Source organism: Gigantopelta aegis, chromosome 5 (genome assembly GCF_016097555.1).
Source record: "Gigantopelta aegis isolate Gae_Host chromosome 5, Gae_host_genome, whole genome shotgun sequence".
NCBI lineage: Eukaryota > Metazoa > Mollusca > Gastropoda > Neomphalida > Peltospiridae > Gigantopelta > Gigantopelta aegis.
This window is the reverse complement of record NC_054703.1, coordinates 13,445,452-13,465,799: the sequence shown is the minus strand read 5'-3', so window position 1 is coordinate 13,465,799 and position 20,348 is coordinate 13,445,452. Positions and strand designations below refer to the sequence as shown.

Here is a 20,348-nt window from a genome sequence, read left to right as displayed (position 1 = left end):
CTGATACAAGATGTCACTAAGTATTAATATTGAAACAACTATTAGCGCGATAATGTGGAACCAGCGATATTTTTTTTAAATCTGAAAATGAACAATATTTTGTTTTTTTAGTATATTCTTCAAAATTATGATCTCTCGTAAAATAGGTTTATTAGGTCGAAGAAACTTCCATACAGCGTCAATCCCGTAAATGCATAAATCGCTGGACAAATGTCTGTGTATGTACTAACTTTTAAGTGTTTGCTTCTTCATTATATTTGTATACAGTGATGAATGTTATTGTTTTCGCTTTATTCTGTTTTGCTATTGTTTCATTTTCTGTCGATGTTACCAAACATAAGCTGCAAACTGTTCGCGATCAGAACTGCGAATATATTATGAGTACTTTGAACATATAAATCTATATCCAAAATATCCTGTCTGGTTTTTTCAGATTGTCGCTAATTATTTTGGCAGCAATAAGCGGTATGAACCGGTTGAGGGGAAGGAAATTCACTGGGCAGGGGGTCGAACCAGCGCCCCTCCAGACACTCCTGTTTGTGGATACGACGGCTCCAAGTGTCCGCCTGACGGTAAGTTATGTTTTCATTAATATTATTGTATTCTTAGTCTCACGGTTGCTATAATTATTACATTGTGTCGTGATACATTATTTAAAATACTGTTATTGTGATTACTACTATAGTTTTCATTTTCTTCTTCATATTATTAGTATTACTACTACTACTACTACTACTACTACTACTATACAACTACTATTATTATTACTACTACTACAATTGACCCCTCCGTACGGCGTGATTGACAACCGCGCTGGACCAATCATGTTTCGCGGTTCAAAAACCGCGGGCCCAAATTTGCTTGGACGCCATTAGGTTAGACAACATAATTTGTTTCGATGTGTAACGTTTTTGTATAGTTAGCATTAAAATTAGTTAAAATAATTGTCTCCTCCAACTGAATTATAATCATAGTAAACATATACTTCTGCTGACAAGTGTTAATAGCGATGACAACTATGCGGAGCCTACGATTGACGTAAAATCAGTGTTTTCCTGCGAAACCGTCACATGGTATTGAAAGTGAAGTTTTGCCGAAATCCATCAAAATTCAACTGATATATAAATTCTACGAAGGTAAGAGTTTAAGAATCACTTTCCCTCCAATGTAATGGAATTTACTGACTTAATGTAGTGAGGGAGTAACCTATATGGTTGTGAGCTTTAGGGGGATAAGGAAGTATTGTCTGGAAAGTTATAAATTAGGCAAATTTTATGTAGGGACCCTGAAATGTTTTGAAGCCAAAAAAAAAAATAATAACAATAAAAAAATTGTGATTTTTTGCAATCGGAACAGATCTGCCGGTTACGGTTTCTGGGTTTGATTCGATTTAAGCCAGTGCATCACGACTAGTATATCAAAGGCTGTGGTATGTGCTATTCTGTCTGTTGTGTGGTGTATATATATAAAAGATACCTGGCTACTAATGTAGCAGGTTTGCACTCTAAACTATACATGCCAAAAGTACAAAATGTTTGACATCCAATAGCTGATGATTAATATTTCAATGTGTTCTAGTGGTGTCTTTAAACAAAACAAACTTTAACTTATCCATTAGTCCCCCTCGACCCCACCCCTCAATTTAAACAACCCAATTTTACCATAATATATATATTAAAACAATTCCTCACCTAACAGCAGATCAATTACCAATCTTGGGTAATTTATAATAAATACTGGTAAGACATTGTATTATTCCTTTATTGTTATTCTTAGAATGTTTAACTTAATGGTTTCTGCCAGAGGCTACTAAGTTTAAACTTATGTACCCTAAAATCTTGGAAATTAATATATATAGTTTTTAATGTTCAGATAAATGATAGTAAAAGAACTGCTGTTTATAAATGGTCATGTGCTTGAAATATAATGTCCTAACCCTAATTTTAAAACATTTCAAACCCATAACCACCTAGATGAGGCACTTACATCTGTTTTGTTTTTATTACCTACCCTAAATATGATTTTCTTTTGGAGAGAGTAGTTTTGTTTTTCATCATTATTTTATACCCCACATTTTAGCAAAGCATAGGAATTTTCCTTCTTCCACATGTCATCTTATATGTAGCTTTGTGCAACTTTCTAATAGAAATCAAATAACATCATCAAAGTTAAATACATTGTTCACTACTTTCTTAATTTACTGCTATACTTTTTAATTTTATACTTTGTTTAGTAACATTGATTTTGTTTCCTGTTAAAAAAAATGTTTTCCTAAAATTAAATTAAACTTTAAATTAATACAACGATATGTAATTAAGTTACAGACTAATGTGCTTCTTCAAATGGATGTGAAATACTTAACATGTTTGTTTTTATATATTTCAGCAACTGGACCAATGGATGTGGAGTCATTGCTTAGATGTCGAAAATGAGATTCTGAAGACAAAAATATTAAACAAATTACATTGCATCTTGATATTGAGAACAGAATGATAGAAATAATAGAACAGTTTCAACTGATATGAAAGAAAAACTGGGGCAGGGGGTGAAATTGCTGCTGAAAATGAAACACTTTCATGAATTTAATTTAATACAATATTTAAAAAAAAAAAAAAATTGTGTTTGACATATTGCTGATAAGGAGTAATTCAGACTTCCAAGACTTGGGATTCAGTTTGACACCACCCATCAAATGGTAATCCTTAATTGCTCAGTTGACTGTTCAAGTTTCGAGGATAATGATTTGGAGATGGATGCCACAGAAAGATACATTTTTGAATAAATATATTTACCTGTACCAGATTGCATGGGGATTAATATGTAAAGACCCTCTCTTTGAGAAAAAAAAATGTTAGGAAGTATTCTCATAATAAATATTAAACAAATTGTGCGAACTGCAATCTGTGGTTTAGTTTTATGTTATATATATATATATATATATATATATATATATATATATATATATATATATATATATATATATATATATATATATATATATACAGTGTTTCTGCCAGAAAGAATTTGTTGTGTATGGCGCTATGTTACTGGATGCAACCACAGTCAACAGGGGCTATGGGGGGTCTCCTCCACAAATAAAATGGGTTACATTTAGGGTTAGGCTTAAGAAAATCATACAATAATGATAAGAGTCATTAATTTTGTCAAAATGTTAACTTAAAAAAATAAAAATTTAGGTATGGCAGAAACCCTGCTCTCTCTCTCTCTCTCTCTCTCTCTCTCTCTCTATATATATATATATATATATATATATGTAGACGACACCCCAGCCCTGGATATAGGTGACATCCCAGCCCCAGCCCTGGATATAGGTGACACCCCAGCCCTGGATCTAGGGGATGACCTGGATGTATCAACAAGGTAAAGTGATGTTTTGATTTTTGATGTGTCTAGTGTGAACTAAGTTTTAGATTCATTAATCCATCTACAAACCTATACAGATGTTTTTGTAGATACATTTTTATTAAAGGACAAACGTTCTTTGTTTCCAAGATTCATTTTATTTATGGCAATTATATGTAAACGATAATCTCATATTTAATAGTGCTTCTTTTCTCTCCAGGAAATTGACAAAAGGTGCCTGGATCACGGTCACTTATGGGAATGGAAAACGGCAAAAGGAATATGTTGGAAAGGTATGATATACTTGTATTAGCCTCAAATCTTTGAAATTGATTTTTTAGAAATCATGTTAACATAAAAATTTAATTTTTGCAATATTTTATTCGAAATATTACTATTATTGACATTTGTGTACATTATATTATTTTTTGCAGGTCTTGGATGTTGACAGTGATGGAGATGATATCCATGTACGATTCCTGCGATGTCGAGGAAATTACTTCACCTGGCCAAATGTTGACGAGGTACCTTGGGTCAACCTCAGTCAAGTGAAGAAAGTTCTTGGCCATCCCATAATCTCAATTCGAGACCAGTACATTTTTGAATAGACTTGATTTGTAAATAAAAATATAAATGTTTGGTTAACAGAAATATGTTTGTTGTTTTATATTTGTTTTTATTTCACCATGTAACATATGTATCCTTTAGCAAATCAAAATCTAGAATATTGATGGTTTCCATGTTGCAACTGTTATTATACATGTATCAAACATCATTAAATTTGAAAACAAAATAAATAAATGTAACAGTTTGCTTTACAAAAGTATGTTTGTTGTTTTATTTCATCATATAAACACATGTATCCTGTTTACCCTTCTTTAAAAACAAAATCTTGAACATCAAATATTTATGGTTTCCATGTTGCAACCATAATACAATTATTATAAAGGAACATCCAAAGCCAAAATAATACTCTTAACGACACAAATGGTTTAGAAGCTTGTTAAACAAATTAAATAAAGTAGATTAATTGCAAAATACTTTTGATTTAATGGGAATTTGACAGCTAAAATTGTATTTCCTGTTTTGAATTTTTTTTTTTTCGTCGCAACATACAATACACAAAATATTTGAAGTATTGTGTTAAATTTCTAAAGTTAAATCTATTTCTATTCATAACTGAGTCAACATTATGTAAAATTTAGAATGTTAAAGATTGTTTTTAAACATTTTAATATTATGTTTGGTTTCCATGTTGCAACTGTAATTTCGTTGGATGACATTACTTAATCACACACCATGCATAAACCAGTGAGTAGACTATCATTTTTGTTGTTTTACATGCTGTCTATGGGCTTTATCTATAACTGAGACACTAAGATATGTTTTTTGAGAAATGTTTATTTTTGGGACTTCATGTCACAGAAATGGCTACAATTTCTGAGAACAACCCATATATATATATATATATATATATATATATATATATATATATATATATATATATATATATTTAAATTTTTTATTTTGTATTATTATTGTTGTTCTGTAGGCATGGGTTGTCTTATAATATTTATTACTATTTTTTATCTGCCTATGCCTCTAGAACAGATAAAGCTTTTTGAGTACATTTTGTGTGACAGTAGGATAACTAATGGGCGGGTTGTGTGAGATTGGGGGGGGGGGGGGGGGGTGCAGAAGCTTCAAGTTTGATTCCCAACAGTTGTTGTCACAACACATGAGTTTATAATTTATTTAAACACTGTTGTACTGGCTTAATTGGCAAATATGTTACAGACTGTCCAGCTATCCTACTTTTTTGTACTCTTTGGTTTTTGTCCTATTTTTCCTACTTTTTCTTCAGAATATTTAGTTTTTCGTACTTTTTTGTTTGAAAATGCCACGAATTGCTGTTAAAGTGTGCATATTCCTTGTATTATTATAAAAGTCATCAGTTACGGGAATTATTTTAATTTTTCATGGCAGCAAGATATATCTCCCAATTTGTGGCACCATATAATCTCAACATATTAAAATTACACCCTCAAAGCCAACATATTTTCCAATGATTAATATGATTATAATGTTCAATGTGTATGTATGACTTCAGAATCTATAATACATTATGAAAAACTTAAATTAATCATGTTAACTCTGTTTTACTGTGCATCAGCATTCCTTTGCATGTAAATATGTATATTGATTAATATAGTGTACAGTAATTTGAAATAACTATAACGTGACCGTTACATAAGATTCACGTTATTTTTGATAGAACACAAAATACATATATAAACTAAGCACCACATAAAAAGGTGTTTTGAGCATGACTAATGTCGCTACGTACTGTTTCAGTCCTACTTTTGTTCTACGTTTTCCTACTTTTGTCCTACATTTTCTATATTTTCATTCCTAATTGTGTCCAACTTTTTCAAAAGGGTGTGCTGGACAGCCTGATTTTATAAAGAGGGGATGGGGCACCCAAACGTAAACAGCCCTAATATGTCTTGTCAGAACGGAGACGGGTCAGTATACATAACTGGAGGGCCAAAGATGTGGTCCCCACCAACCCACCGTCTGGCTACGCCAGTTGTGATTTTTTTTTTTTTTTTTAATTTCGTGTATGGCTTTGGTTTCATAAATAGGGCTAGTGCCGTATATCGGTTAATTCAAGCAGTGCAGCTATGTAAGAATACACCCCCATAAACATCGCAATCCTACAATCTAAACCACTGCCTGCATAATTTTGGCACAGGCGACTGCATCCTGCTATAGTTTTGTAACCTTTCGTGCATAAAATTTTGGTACACTGATAGCATTCCCACACTCCTTGTATTTTAATGTTACTGCTCACGTCCCTCCCTTTTGTTTTTTTTAAACAAAACATTTAACGCAACCCGACCAAAAATAAAGACGCCACGGTTTTAAACGGGTCGAGGCCGGGTCGTCGCCGCGCATTCTATTCTCTTGTTCCTCGGCATATCGGGATTCCATTAATATAAAAGTCGAATAACAACAACATAAATTAAAATGCAAAAGAAGAAGAAAAAAGAAACAAACAAGACATTTTAATTTGTCAGTTCTGTCAAGAAAAACGAGCATAGGATGTTTTAAATGTTCTTCTGGTTGCATTCGACGTTCACTTCCGGGTTCTTGTGCTTCGATAAAATTTACTAAGTAAAAATGGTTTCGTCGATTTAAATCACGTTGTCATTGTAAATGTACCCTGTAGTGAAATACTTGAATGTCTCCTCTTGTCGGCTTTGTATTTAAACAACGATATTTGAAAATAAATTAAGGCAAAAACGTAATCGGCAGATCGGTTGATTTTGCTATGGACCTATGCGAATTGGCAGCCATTATTGAATGTTTGTCTAACCTTGCATCACGTGTCACGGTGGGCGTGGTTAACTCGTCATACGGAGGGGTCAATTACTATTACTACTATTACAATACTACTACTACTAAAATATTAAATATTACTACTACTACTACTACTACTACTACTACTACTACTACAATTACTACTACTACTACAGCTACTACTACTACTACCTCTACTACTACTACAGTTGCTACTACAACTACCACAAATACTACTACAGCTACTACTAATACTACTACTACTACTACAGCTACAGCTACTTCTGTCACTACTAGTACTACTACTATCAAGCTGCGTTCATGTGTTACTGTTAGAAAGGCAGTGTAATGTCATTTTAAATTGATTGATGATGTATATCATTACACAATTCTTTCTTTCTTTCCAGAGCCGTTTCCTATGTACGGAATCGTTATTATCGTCCTTGGCTCCACGCTGGTTATCGTTCTTATAGCAGTGTTCTTCGTGTACAGGTGAGTTTATGCTACTCTCAGACTATCAACTGTCACGACGACGTTGGCCAACTCGATGTTTGCATTGTAATTTTCTCAGCTCCTAACTTACGACAGGTGCGCTCAGATAAACAACTAATTATGCTAGGTTCAGACTGTTAATTATCACGACGAAGTTGTCCAACTCGACGGTTGCATTGTAATTTCCCCAGTTCCCCACACCACCATTTGGTGAGTTGTTACATTTCAGAAAACAAAACACTACACAATAATGTTGTATTGGTGATTACAAATAGGTTGACCTCTGTAGCATTTATAGGACCCGGTGGTTTGCAGGTGGTTATATGTCGTACTAACTGATAACAACTGTGCACGTGGCATAGTTTCATGCATTGTTCATAATTCTAAAAACGTACGTTCGTCTAAAATTAAACAGTAAGAAATTAAAATAAATCCATGTTTAACATACACTAGTCGTATAAAAAAGAAAGAAAAACGTTACATGTTTTAAAAATACAGAAACCGGTTTTGGAGCATGAAGCCGTCACATAAGAACCTGAATAGCCACGAATGTCTTGAATCTGTATATTTGACAGTTTACAGTTTGTTTTGTTTAACAACACCACTAGAGCACAATGATTTGTTAATCATCGGCTATTGGATGTCAAACATTTGGTAATTTTGACATATAGGCTAAGATAGGAAACCCGCTACATTTTTTCATTAGTAGCAAGGGATCTTTTATATGCAGTATTCCATAGACAGGATAACACGTACCACGGCTTTTGATGTACCAGACGAGGTGCACTGTTTGGAACGAGAAGTAGTCCAATGGGTCCATCGACGGGAATCGATCCTAGACCGACCGTGCATCAAGTTACGTCTCAACCCCTACTCTGTATAATAGACCCCCAAATGCCGATGTGTATTTGTCTGCTGGCGTGTCGTTAAAACATTCATTCATTCTAATCAGGGGGCGGGGCGTAGCCCAGTGGTAAAGTGTTCGCTTGGTGCTCGGTCAGTCTAGGATCGATCCTCGTCGGTGGACCCATTGGGTTATTTCTCGTCCCAGCCAGTGCTCCACAACTGGTGTAACAAAGGCCGTTGTTTGTACTATCCTGTCTGTGGGATGGTGCATATAAAAAGATCCCTTGCTGCTAATTGAACAGAGTAGCCTATGAAGTGGCGACAGCGGATTTCCTTCCTTAATATCTGTGTGTTCCTTAATCATATGTCTGACGCCATATAACCGTAAATAAAATGTGTTGAGTGCGTCGTTAAATAAAACATTTCCTTCTTTCTAATGTGTATATTGTCTTTGTTTAGACACTTGAGGTTGGAGGCGGAACTAGCGGAGATGAACTGGAGGGTTAGGTGGGAGGATGTGTTGTTTGGATCGCCCGAGAAAAACAAACAGCTTCACAGACAGGGCAGCAAACTGAGCTTGAACAGGGTATGTATCAAAGGTTCGCTTCCCCCATCTTGTCATACTCAAGATTGAGTGTTGTTTGGATCCTCCAATAAAAACAAACATCTTCACAGACAGCGCAGCAAACTGAGCTTAAACAGGGTATGTATCAAAGGTTCACTTCTCCATCTTGTCATACTCTAGATTGAGTGTTGTTTGGATCTCCCGAGATAAACAAACAGCTTCAAAGACAGGGCAGCAAACTGAGCTTAAACAGGGTATGTATCAAAGGTTCGCTCCCCCATCTTGTCATACTCTAGATTGAGTGTTGTTTGGATCTCCCGAGATAAACAAACAGCTTCAAAGACAGGGCAGCAAACTGAGCTTAAACAGGGTATGTATCAAAGGTTCGCTTCCCCATCTTGTCATACTCTAGATTGAGTGTTGTTTGGATCTCCCGAGATAAACAAACAGCTTCAAAGACAGGGCAGCAAACTGAGCTTAAACAGGGTATGTATCAAAGGTTCGCTTCCCCAGCTTGTCATACTCTAGATTGAGTGTTGTTTGGATCTCCCGAGATAAACAAACAGCTTCACAGACAGGGCAGCAAATTGAGCTTAAACAGGGTATGTATCAAAGGTTCGCTTCCCCATTTTGTCATACTCTAGATTGAGTGTTGTTTGGATACCCCGAGAAAAAAAACCCAGCTTCACAGACAGGGCAGCAACCTCGGCTTAAACAGGGTATGTATCAAAGGTTCGCTGTCCCATCTGTTCTGACTCTAGAATAAGTGTTGTTCTTTTATTTATTGGGGCTTGTGGTTGTTTTTGCGGGGGGGGGGGGGGGGGGGGGGGGGGGTATTTTGGTAGGGGAGACATTTAATTCCTTGAAATTATTACTTTCAGAAATACTCGTATACCAGCGACTGTTCCGGAGACACTATAGCCGTTCACATGACTGACGTGAAGAATCGACAACTCTTTACAAAGACTGGATATTACAAGGTAGAACATAATGAATTAATGTTGGTTAATACTGTTTAGGATTAAAATAAAAATTCATCAACACAAACCAAACAAAACCATGTTCTTATCCACTGGCTTCTTGAAAAGAAGTTAACTAAAATAAACACATTGGTAACATTTTTCATCCTGTTCATGGCATTTGTTTTGGGGGGTTTTCATTACCAAAAAACGTTTAAAATAAAATTCAATTTAATTAACATTAAATGGATATTGTATTAATTAATATTATAAAAATTTCACATATGAAGGATATAAAGTAGTGAACATTTCGTATAGATGGTTATTGGGGTATGTCCTTTCAAAACATCTTTTTTTAAAGTTTGAATAATCTCATGTATATGTATCTGATTAATTAACATTTGAATAAAACATTTTTATTGAAACCAAAATTTAATTTTTAAAAAAATATATATATTGCAACCAAAATTTAATTTTTTTTTTTTTTTTTTTTTTTTTATTGAAACCAAATTTAATTTGCTGTTCAGTATATTTGTGAATTCATTTTTTTTTCAGGGCGCTATTATAGCAGTGAAGAAAATTCACAGAACAAATATAAGCATAAACAAACCATTGTTATTGGAAATAAAACGGGTAAGTCGGCTGTGGAATTACATGGTTTTCTCAGTCATATTTAATTCACATGTATTCACCAGGGGTGGGAATTCTCCTCGGATCAGCTGTTTTCCTCTCATGGAACATTGCGTTTCCTCGCATTTTAATCGTCCTTTCCTCCATAATGTGTCAGATGGCACAGATTTTAACCTAGGATTTCAAGAATTTCCGGGACCCCACTAGATTTCCTCTTTTTTACAGTTCACCAATTCCCACCCCTGATTCACAATTACATCCATCGCTAATAAAAAGATAAATATTGTTTTGTTTAACGACATCACTAGAGTACATTGATTTATTAATCATCGTTTATTGGACCGGCCTCGGTGGCGTCGTGGTTAGGCCATCGGTCTACAGGCTGGTTTGTGCTATCCTGCCTGTGGGAAGCGCAAATAAAGATCCCTTGCTGCCTGTCGTAAAAGATTAGTCTATGTGGCGACAGCCGGTTTCCTCTAAAAAAAAAACCTCATGTGTTTGACGTCCAATAGCCGATGATAAGATAAAAAATCAATGTGCTCCAGTGGCGTCATTAAATAAAACAAACTTTACTTTCGTCTATTGGATGTCAAACATTTGGTAATTCTGACAATTTGTTTTAGAGAGAAAACCCACTACATTTTTCCATTGGTATCAAGTGATATTTTATATGCACCATGCCACGGACAGGATAGCACATACCACGGCCTTTGATACACCACGGCAGCGCTATTTTGTCAAGGAGTCCCTTTTACAAAATCTAGAATCCACTGCCAGGAATTGCCAACATTTATCTATAATATAAAATGCAAGACAATTTTTACAGATTCCGACCGTCCTGATCGCTTCTCTACTTTTCATCTACACTGCTGAACACCTTTGTACTTAACGTATGCCACTCTTCGCAATGGTCTTTACATACTGCTTACAAAGATGTATCCCATCAATACAATAGAAATGAAGGCCGCCATCATTGTCACTTAACACAGGCGTGGCTATATTTACGAGAGTCATATTTAGCCCAGTGTAAGAACACAACACCCCATCACAACGCATCCGTGCTAAGCACGCGTTACATAAGTCATAAATATTAAGTAAAGTATCTAATTTAAGTTACTGGTTGTTTTTCAGATTAAAGATCTACAGAATGATCATATTGTTAGATTCATAGGTGCCTGTATCGACATTCCACACCAGTGTTTTTTTACAGAGTATTGTCCTAAAGGCAGCTTACAGGTAAAATCATTTATCATTATTATTATTATTATTATTATTATTATTATTATTAGTTGCTGTTGTTGTTGTTATTGTTGTGTATATTAGACTTAAAATGCAGTGGTTATTCCTGTACTGATTTGAGGTAGTAAGCAGATGATTCTAAACTAATATATTATGTTTTGGTACGTGACAACGTTATTATAACATGGTATTCCTCAGTGTTCCACTTTAGATAGTATCCTTTTGACTTTAAATCTGAGTAACAAAACATTACCCCTGCTATTACAACCACCATAAGACCACTTATACCGTGGACAATACAATGATGATGATGGTGATGATGGTGATGGTGATAATGATAATGATGATGATGTTGAGGGTGATAATTATTATTATGAGGATGATGTTGATAATGATGATGATGTTGAGGATGATGTTGAGGATGACGATGATGATGATGATGATGATGATTATTATTATTATGAGGATGTTGGTGATGATGGTGATGATGAGGATAATGAGGAGGATGTTGATGATGATGATTATGTTGCTGTTGCTGCTACTGCTGGTGATGGTGATGATGATGTTGATGATGATGATGATTATGATGATGATGATTATGTTGATGCTGATGATGCTGATGATGATGATGATTACGATGTTAGCGATTCTTACGTTATTACCACTACCACTACTACAAATAGTATAACTAGTATTACAAAAAGTAATATAAATTTTAATTTTGTCGTTCTTTTCTTTTTAGGATGTTTTGGAAAATGATCAAATAAAACTGGACTGGATGTTTCGATACTCAATAATGCAAGACATTGTTAGGGTATGTTATTTTTTTTTTTGTTTGGGGTTGTTTTTTTATGTTTATTTGATTGTTATTTCTTTTACACAATTCGTCTACGTGTTTTAAATTCAGTTTTAAGATGTTTTTAATATACAATGTATACATTTATTTAATCACTTAACCTGTCACGCATTCCCTTACACTGTCTTACTGACGGGCAGGGCAGGACATAGCACAGTGACGATGTGCTCGTTTGATGCGCGGTCGGTTTAGGATTGATCCCCGTCGGGCCCATTTAGCTATTTCTCTTTTTAACCAGTGCACCACGACTGGTATATCAAAGGTCGTGGTATGTGCTACCCTGTCTGTGGGATGGTGTCTTTAAAAGACCCTTTGCTACTAATGGAACAACGTAGCATGTTTCCTTTCTAAGACCATATGTCAAAATTACCAAATCGTTGATGATTAATAAATCAGTGTGCTCTAGTGGTTTCGTTAACCAAACAAACTTTAACGTTTAGATTTTGGTCTGTTAGTCAAATTATGGTTTTCATTTTAAAATGTATTAAAGGGAGATACCCTAGTTTTTAAACAACAACGCATATTTTTCACTATTATAACCGTTTTTGATAGATTTTATGGTTTAGATTATCAATGTCCGTACATTCGAAGTGTTTTTGGTCATCCTGGTGTTTTTAATATCACAAAATGCATTTCTCATATTTTTTAAAAACGCACCTGCGTCTGAGTTATGGAGTCGGGTTTTAGTCTATTTATAGAGAATATTTCACCATTTCAAAGTCACAGAATCATGTTTCACTCACTTGTAACTTTATGCAAATGTGTTACAGGTTTGTAGATTAAATAAACTTAGCGTTAATTTCCACGGGTTAAAACTAGGGGTATGTCCCTTTAATTTATTTAATCACTTAAACCATCATGCACTTTCTTACCTTATTCATTCCTTTAACATATTTTCTTGCTTATATCCAATTAAGATTCATGCACGCTATCCTGGGCACACAGCTGAGTGGTCTTACACGTCCTACCCATTAAAGGGACAGACCCTACAATTTAGTTTCAAGCCGTGAAAATTAACACTACGTTTAGTTAATCTACAAACTTATAACATTTGGATAAAGTTACAACTGAGTGAAACACGAGTCTGTGACTTTGAAATGGTAAAATACCTTTTAAAAATAGACTAAACCTCAACTGCATAACTTTTTTGATATGAAAATATGATTTCAGTTATCAAAAACGGCTAGATTAGTAAAAAAAATATGTCTTAATGTTTAAAAACTAAGGTATGTCCCTTTAATTCGTTAAAACTTACTCCGGATGGAAGCGAGAACCGTATTGCGAACCCTGTACCTACCAGCCTTAGGTCCGATGGCTTAACCACGACATCTCCGAGGCCGTTACTTTTTTTTACTAACTTATTGTCTTGTTTTTGTTTTTTTGTCTACCAGGGTATGGCGTATCTACATGGCACAGACGTCAGGAGCCATGGCAACCTGAAGAGTACGAACTGTGTGGTGGACAGCAGGTTTGTGGTGAAAATCACAGACTTCGGGCTGCACTACTTCAGAGAGGGGTCAGAGGTCACGGAAGAAGACAACGCGTATCAACACTATAGTAGTAAGTTGTCATTCAATATTACAGTGGTAGTGTGTGTTATACAAACAAGAAGAAAATGTAGATCCATATTAAATCAGTAAGACAGACAAAATCACTAGAATATCCCATATCATATATATATATATACAAAGTTTGTTTTCTTTAAAGGAACATTCCTAAGTTTGCTGCATTGTAGGATGTTTCCGACTAATACAATATTTCTACGATTAAACTTACATATATATATATATATATATATATATATATATATATATATATATATATATATATATATATATATATATATATATATTCTTGTTTTGAATACCAGTGTCTGTACATTCAATGTGTTTCTGGTCGTCTTAATATCTGTAAGCAGTCCAAACTCGATTTTGTCTTCAAATAATTTTGTATGTACGAAAAAAATATTTTAGGAAATAAAATGAAAATTAACCTAGTACAAATACCAGAACGATCACAAACACGTTTAATATACAGCCACTAATATTGTATGCAGAAAAATATATTTGATATGAAATTACAATTGTTGAAAAGTCTCTGTTAGTCGATAACATCTTAAAAAGTGCAGCAAACCCAGGAATGTCCCTTTAACGAAACCTCTAGAAGGTGTATACTACCAAATCAAATCACATAGACGACAATAGTATCATATGTGGCTAATACTCCTACCTGCAATGTATCAATCAACATGAACACCACGGATATGAATACTACAACCTATCACCCTTAAAGTGAATCGGAACAAACAAGGGGTCAAGCTGCTCATTTCGGAGATAACGGGTAGCGTCTATGACTGCCCTAGTTCCGCACAAAATTTGAGTAAATTTTTTTACAGGTACCCCATACATGTTTTAAGCACAAGGCTACTTGACACACTGGTACTAGATGAAATAAAATTGCATACGTTTGTTGACCAGATTAAACAATTTTTTTACAACCAACACACTCACATTTATAACCAATCACAGGAATTGTGGTGTTCTCTTCTCATTTTGACATATAATCTTAGAGAGGAAACTCACTATATTTTACATTAGTAGCAAGGGGTCTTTAAATATGCACCATCCCACAGACAGGATGGCACATACCACAACATTTGATATACCAGTCATGGTGCACTGGATGCCGCGAAAAATAACTCAATGGGCCCACCGACGGGTATCGATCCCAGACCGACCGCGCATCAAGCGAGCATTTTACCACTGGACGACATCCCGCCCCCTTATTTTTGTATAAGTAAGGTTTACAAGAAATGTGTTTTTGCCCGCATCCTCTCTGTGTGTGTGTGGTGTGTGTGTGTGTGTGTGTGTGTGTGTGTGTGTGTGTGTGTGGTGTGTACGTGAGTGAATGCAAATGTGGGTTTTTTACATGTGCGTGGGTTGTTTTTCTATTTGTATGTATGTTTGTGTGACAATTAAAACAGTAGTTTTAAACGTTAATAAAAAACGTTAAGATTTGAGTGTAGAGTTAAAAATAGAGTTAAATATTCCCCATTGCATTGATGGAAATATTAGAATCTGGTCCTTTTTTTCAGGAAAACTATGGACAGCTCCAGAATTATTGCGCATGCTCAACAGACCACCAGAAGGGACACCAAAGGGAGATGTTTATAGTTTTGGCATCATATGCCAGGAAATCATTTACCGAAATGGAGTGTTTTACTTACAAGGATTAGAACTCGATCCACAAGGTAGGTCATATGGATTAGGAATATGTATGCCTAGTCCCATTTCCTTTTCTAAAGCTTTAAGTAATAAAATATGTTCGCTATTTATTCGCTATATATTTCTGTATATAAAGAAAACAATATTTGTCGTATTAATAATAAAATGAATTTCTGACCAATATCTAAGGTAAATATTATACTATATCAGAACAAAGTTACCACAAGAAAGTACAGAGCAGGGGCCCCTTTCACTAAATATCGTAAGTTTACGTCTGCTACTAGCAGTTACACCGGTCGTGCGTTTACACGTGTTTGGCGTCTATTTCACGCAGAAAATTACATCACTACGGAAGCAGAAGTATTTTAAAGACAAAAGAAACTGAAATATATGTTCTTCTATCTATATTTGCTGAACTATTAATAGTAAAAAGAATTGTATTTTAGTCGTAGATTTACGTTTACGTGCTAAACTAGGCTTACGATGTTTTGTGAAATTGGGCCCTGGCTTGTTTCGTATAGGGACGTCGGGTTTCTTCGTGTAGCGTTGCTACTGGCTAACAACATGTAAGATTAATGTCATCACTGAAGTCCTGAATAATCAAGCTCTGTGGCATCAGATTTAGGAAAAACTATGTATTTTATACAGAGTAGCTGACTACCATTTGGTCGTCGATAATTGCAAAAGTATTACACACAGTCATCTATAGCTCTCCCCCTATCCAGAGCTTCTAGACTATGGTAGCCCCACTCCCATGGCTAGTGATATTCAATGTTGGGCTAGTAAATAACTACCATTGCCATGCCCGACGGCTAATGAAGAAATTTGTCAAATGTTGCAGTTGTCTATTTTGTAAATATAAATATCCTGCTTCCAACCCCCACCGACCCAAAAGTTAATGTTTTTAAGCTATATCTCTCTCTTAAATAGGTGACATCTGATGTTTACTATTATTTAGTAAAATTGTATTAACTTAAAGTAAAGTAGGGCTAGTGAATTTTTAATCATGGCTAGTACATTTTTAAAATCATTGATCCCATGGCTAGTGAATTTTATAAAAATTCTAGAAACCCTGCCATACATCATTTATAGGGCTAGATGTTGCGCGAGCTACATGTTGTCATTCGTGTGCGCGCGTGTGTTTACATTCATATTCTTATGAGACTGTCTATGCAATATTATATCTGAATGAGATGAGGTGGGAACTCTTTTAACGTGCCCATATCAACAGAAGGTTCGGGCACGCCCATCCCGGAATTAGCCTGTGACTTCGTCAGTGACCAATTCCGGGACGGGAGGCTATATAACTGAATGTCTTTGTAGATTTATTTTTCTTCTCTTTATACTCTACTTTGTGTGTCAATTCAGAAATCCTCGACAAGGTAAGGAAGGGTTGTCGCCCGTGGTTTCGCCCCACGCTGGAAGAGTTCGACTGCCCCTGTGATAACCTGGCCGTCTTGGTTCAGAAATGCTGGGCCGAGGATCCGGTGGAGAGACCGGACTTCCAGTCGCTGAAGACGATCATTAGGAAATTAAACAGGTGAGAAGGAAGGAAAAGTCCATTAAAGGGACATTCCTGAGTTTGCTGTAATTTTAAAGATGTTATCGACTAACTGAGACTTTTTAACGATTGTAATTACATATCAAATATATTTTTCTGCAAAAAATATTAGTGGCTGTATATTAAACCTGTTTCTGATCGTTGTAATATTTGTACTTGGTTAAATTGCATTTTATTTCCTAAAATATTGTTTTTTTCGTACGTACGAAAATATTTGAACACAAAATCTAGTTTGGACTTCTTGCAACTATTAAGACGATCAGAAACACATTGAATATACAGACACTGATATTCTAAACAAGAAAATATATTTAATATGTAAGTTTAATCGTAGAAATATTTTATTAGTCGGAAACATTTTACAATGCAACAAACTCAGGAATGTCCCTTTAACGTGCCCATATCCATTGAATGTTCAGACATGTCCATCTTTGTCACGAGTTCTGATTTGCGCCTGATATCCTGTCCAGGACAGAATTAAACAGGTGGACCTTCATCTCCCTTTATTAGCGTGTTACAAGGGCAGATCCAGGAAATGTTTATGGTAGGGGTTCAAGGGCAAATTACCATGTTACTCCTGAAAGGGTACTTAATAAAGTTTGACAATCGTCAAATGGATATTGAAAACAAATTATAAAACAAAAAGCCTTCAATTAAAACAAAATGGTGGAGGACTGTGGTCTAATTCACAAAGGTCTCATAGACTCTGCTAGACAACAAAGCATCTTCTTTGCAAGTCTTTTTGCATTGTACTGCGATATCGCAAAGTTGCGAGAGTTTAGTGAATTAGGTCTCAGGTTCCCTATAACTGGTTCTCTTCCTTGTATCCACCCTGGTATTCAAAAACAAGCATTCTAAGCTTATAGAAATACAAATGTACACACAGAAGCCAAAGGTTTCGCTGGACCTACCTGAGTTTATCATATTTTACCAGAAATAAAGCTGTGGCCTATTTAACAAAGTTCTTTTAAAGGTGTATACTACCAAATCAAATCTCATAGACGAAAATAGTAACATATCTGACTAAAACTCCTACCTGCAGCGTATTAATCGACATAAACGCCACGGATATAAATACTACCACACCTCACCCTTAAAGTGAATCACACAAAAATTGGGGGTCAAGCTGCTCATTTCCGAGATAATGGGTAGTGTCTATGACTACCCTAGTTACGCACAAAATTCGAGTACTTTTTTTACAGGTACCCCATACAGGTTTCAAGCACAAGGCTACTTGACACAGTTGTACCAGATGAAATAAAATTGCATACATTTTTTGCCCAGATAAAACTATTTTTTACAACCAACACACTCACATTTGTCACCAATCACAGGACTTGTGGTGTTCACTATCAAAAGTTGTGTGCACCTCGAACTTTGACCCAGCCGGAAGTTATTTGGTTTAGTACTACTTTAAGCTCAACCGCATTGTCCGGATCGGGATTTAGCCAATTTTATTGCATGCTCTCTCGAGGTGCTTGCGCTGCAGGATCGAACCACCTCGGTGGATCCATTCAACTGATTTAATTTTATCTCGTTCCAACCAGTTCACCACTACTGGTCAAAAGCCGTCGTATTTGATTTCCTGTTTGTGGGAAAGTGCATATAAAAGATTCCTTGCTGCATTACAAAAAAGTAGCGGGTTTCCTCTGTTGACTGTGTCAGAATTACCACATGTTTGACATCCAGTAGCGAATGATTAATTAATTGTGCTCTAGTGGTGTCATTAAACAAAACAAACTTTCCATCGCGTTGTCCATGCAAGTTTGGGGCGGGAGGTAACCCAGTGGTAAAGCGCTCGCTTGATGCGCGGTCGGTCTAGGATCGATCCCCGTCGGTGGGCCCATTTGGGCTATTTCTTGTTCCAAGCAGTGCACCACGACTGGTATATGAAATACCGTGGTATGTGTTATCCTATCTGTGGGATGGTGCATATAAAAGATCCCTTGCTGCTTATCGAAAAGAGTAGCCCATGAAGTGGCGACAACGGGTTTCATATCTCAGTATCTGTGTGGTCTGACGCCATATAACCGTAAATAAAATGTGTTGAGTGTGTCGTTAAATAAAAGATTTTCTTCCATGCAATATATTTTTTGTTTATTTGCAAATGCAAAATGGCAAAATTGTTCAGAGTTTAGTGGATTTGGTTATTGGTCTCATTATAGGGACATTCCCGAGTTTGCTGCAATTTTTACGATGTTATGGACAAACAGAAACTTTTTAACGATTGTAATTACATATCAAATATATTTGTCTGCATAATATATTAGTGGCTGTTTAGTAAACATATTTCTGATCGTTTATTATAGTTTCTGATCTGATTATTTGAAGACAAAATCCAGTTTGGACTTGTTGCAAATATTAAGACGACCAGAAACACATTGAATATACAGGCACTGATATTCTAAACAAGAAAATATATTTAATATGTAAATTTATTCGTAGAAATATTGTATTAATCGGAAACATATTACAATTAGCGACAGGTGGAAGTAATGAAACATAATACCAGGAACCGTGGTTATAAACCTTTGGAGTCCGCCTTCAAATCTGTAATGACGTAACACTCATACAATTTGTATGATGTTGCCATGACGATGGCATCTCAAACTATGTAAAGAGTTTTTAAGTCTTGAGTTGCATCCGGTATCGGCTACAACTCGGAGCGAGTTTTATGACTTATTGGTAGGTGTAAGACCACTACACCGACATCTCATTCACTAACCGTTAACAACTAACCGACTGTCCTGGACAGACAGTCCAGATAGCTGAGGTATGTGCCGAGGACAGCATGCACCCTAATTTGTAAAGGGCAGGACGTAGCCCAGTGGTAAAGCGTTCGCTTGATGCACGGTCGGTCTAGGATCGATCCCCGTCGGTGGACCCATTGGGCTATTTCTCGTTCCAGTTAGTGTTCCACAGCTGGTGTAACAAATGCCGTGGTATGTACTATACTGTCTGTGGGATGTTGCATATAAAATATCCCTTGCTTCAAATCGAAAAGAGTAGCCCATGAAGTGGCGACAGCGGATTTTCTCTCTCAATATCTGTGCGGTGCTTAACCATATGTCTGACGCCATATAACCGGAAATTACAATGTGTTGAGTGCGTCGTTAAATAAAACATTTCCTTCCTTCTTCCTTCCCTAATGTGTAGTTCATTAAGATAAACCTCAAGCGCAAACGCCGAGGTTTATCATGACAACGCAATCTGCCTTTAGCAAAAATATGACCGTTCCGAATTATGGAGT

General features: G+C 35.7%; 1 protein-coding gene across 1 annotated transcript in view; it reads left to right on the top strand.

The window, feature by feature from the left end:
• Nucleotides 1-20,348, top strand: part of LOC121373277 (atrial natriuretic peptide receptor 1-like) — a 184,619-nt gene that overhangs the window by 151,970 nt on the left and 12,301 nt on the right. Inside the window, exons 6-15 of the mRNA XM_041499797.1 lie at nt 434-572; nt 7,134-7,218; nt 8,524-8,650; nt 9,511-9,609; nt 10,144-10,221; nt 11,350-11,454; nt 12,200-12,271; nt 13,705-13,873; nt 15,408-15,563; nt 16,906-17,077. Of these exons, the coding sequence (XP_041355731.1) occupies nt 434-572; nt 7,134-7,218; nt 8,524-8,650; nt 9,511-9,609; nt 10,144-10,221; nt 11,350-11,454; nt 12,200-12,271; nt 13,705-13,873; nt 15,408-15,563; nt 16,906-17,077 (1,202 nt within the window). The remainder of the gene's footprint in view (nt 1-433; nt 573-7,133; nt 7,219-8,523; nt 8,651-9,510; nt 9,610-10,143; nt 10,222-11,349; nt 11,455-12,199; nt 12,272-13,704; nt 13,874-15,407; nt 15,564-16,905; nt 17,078-20,348) is intronic.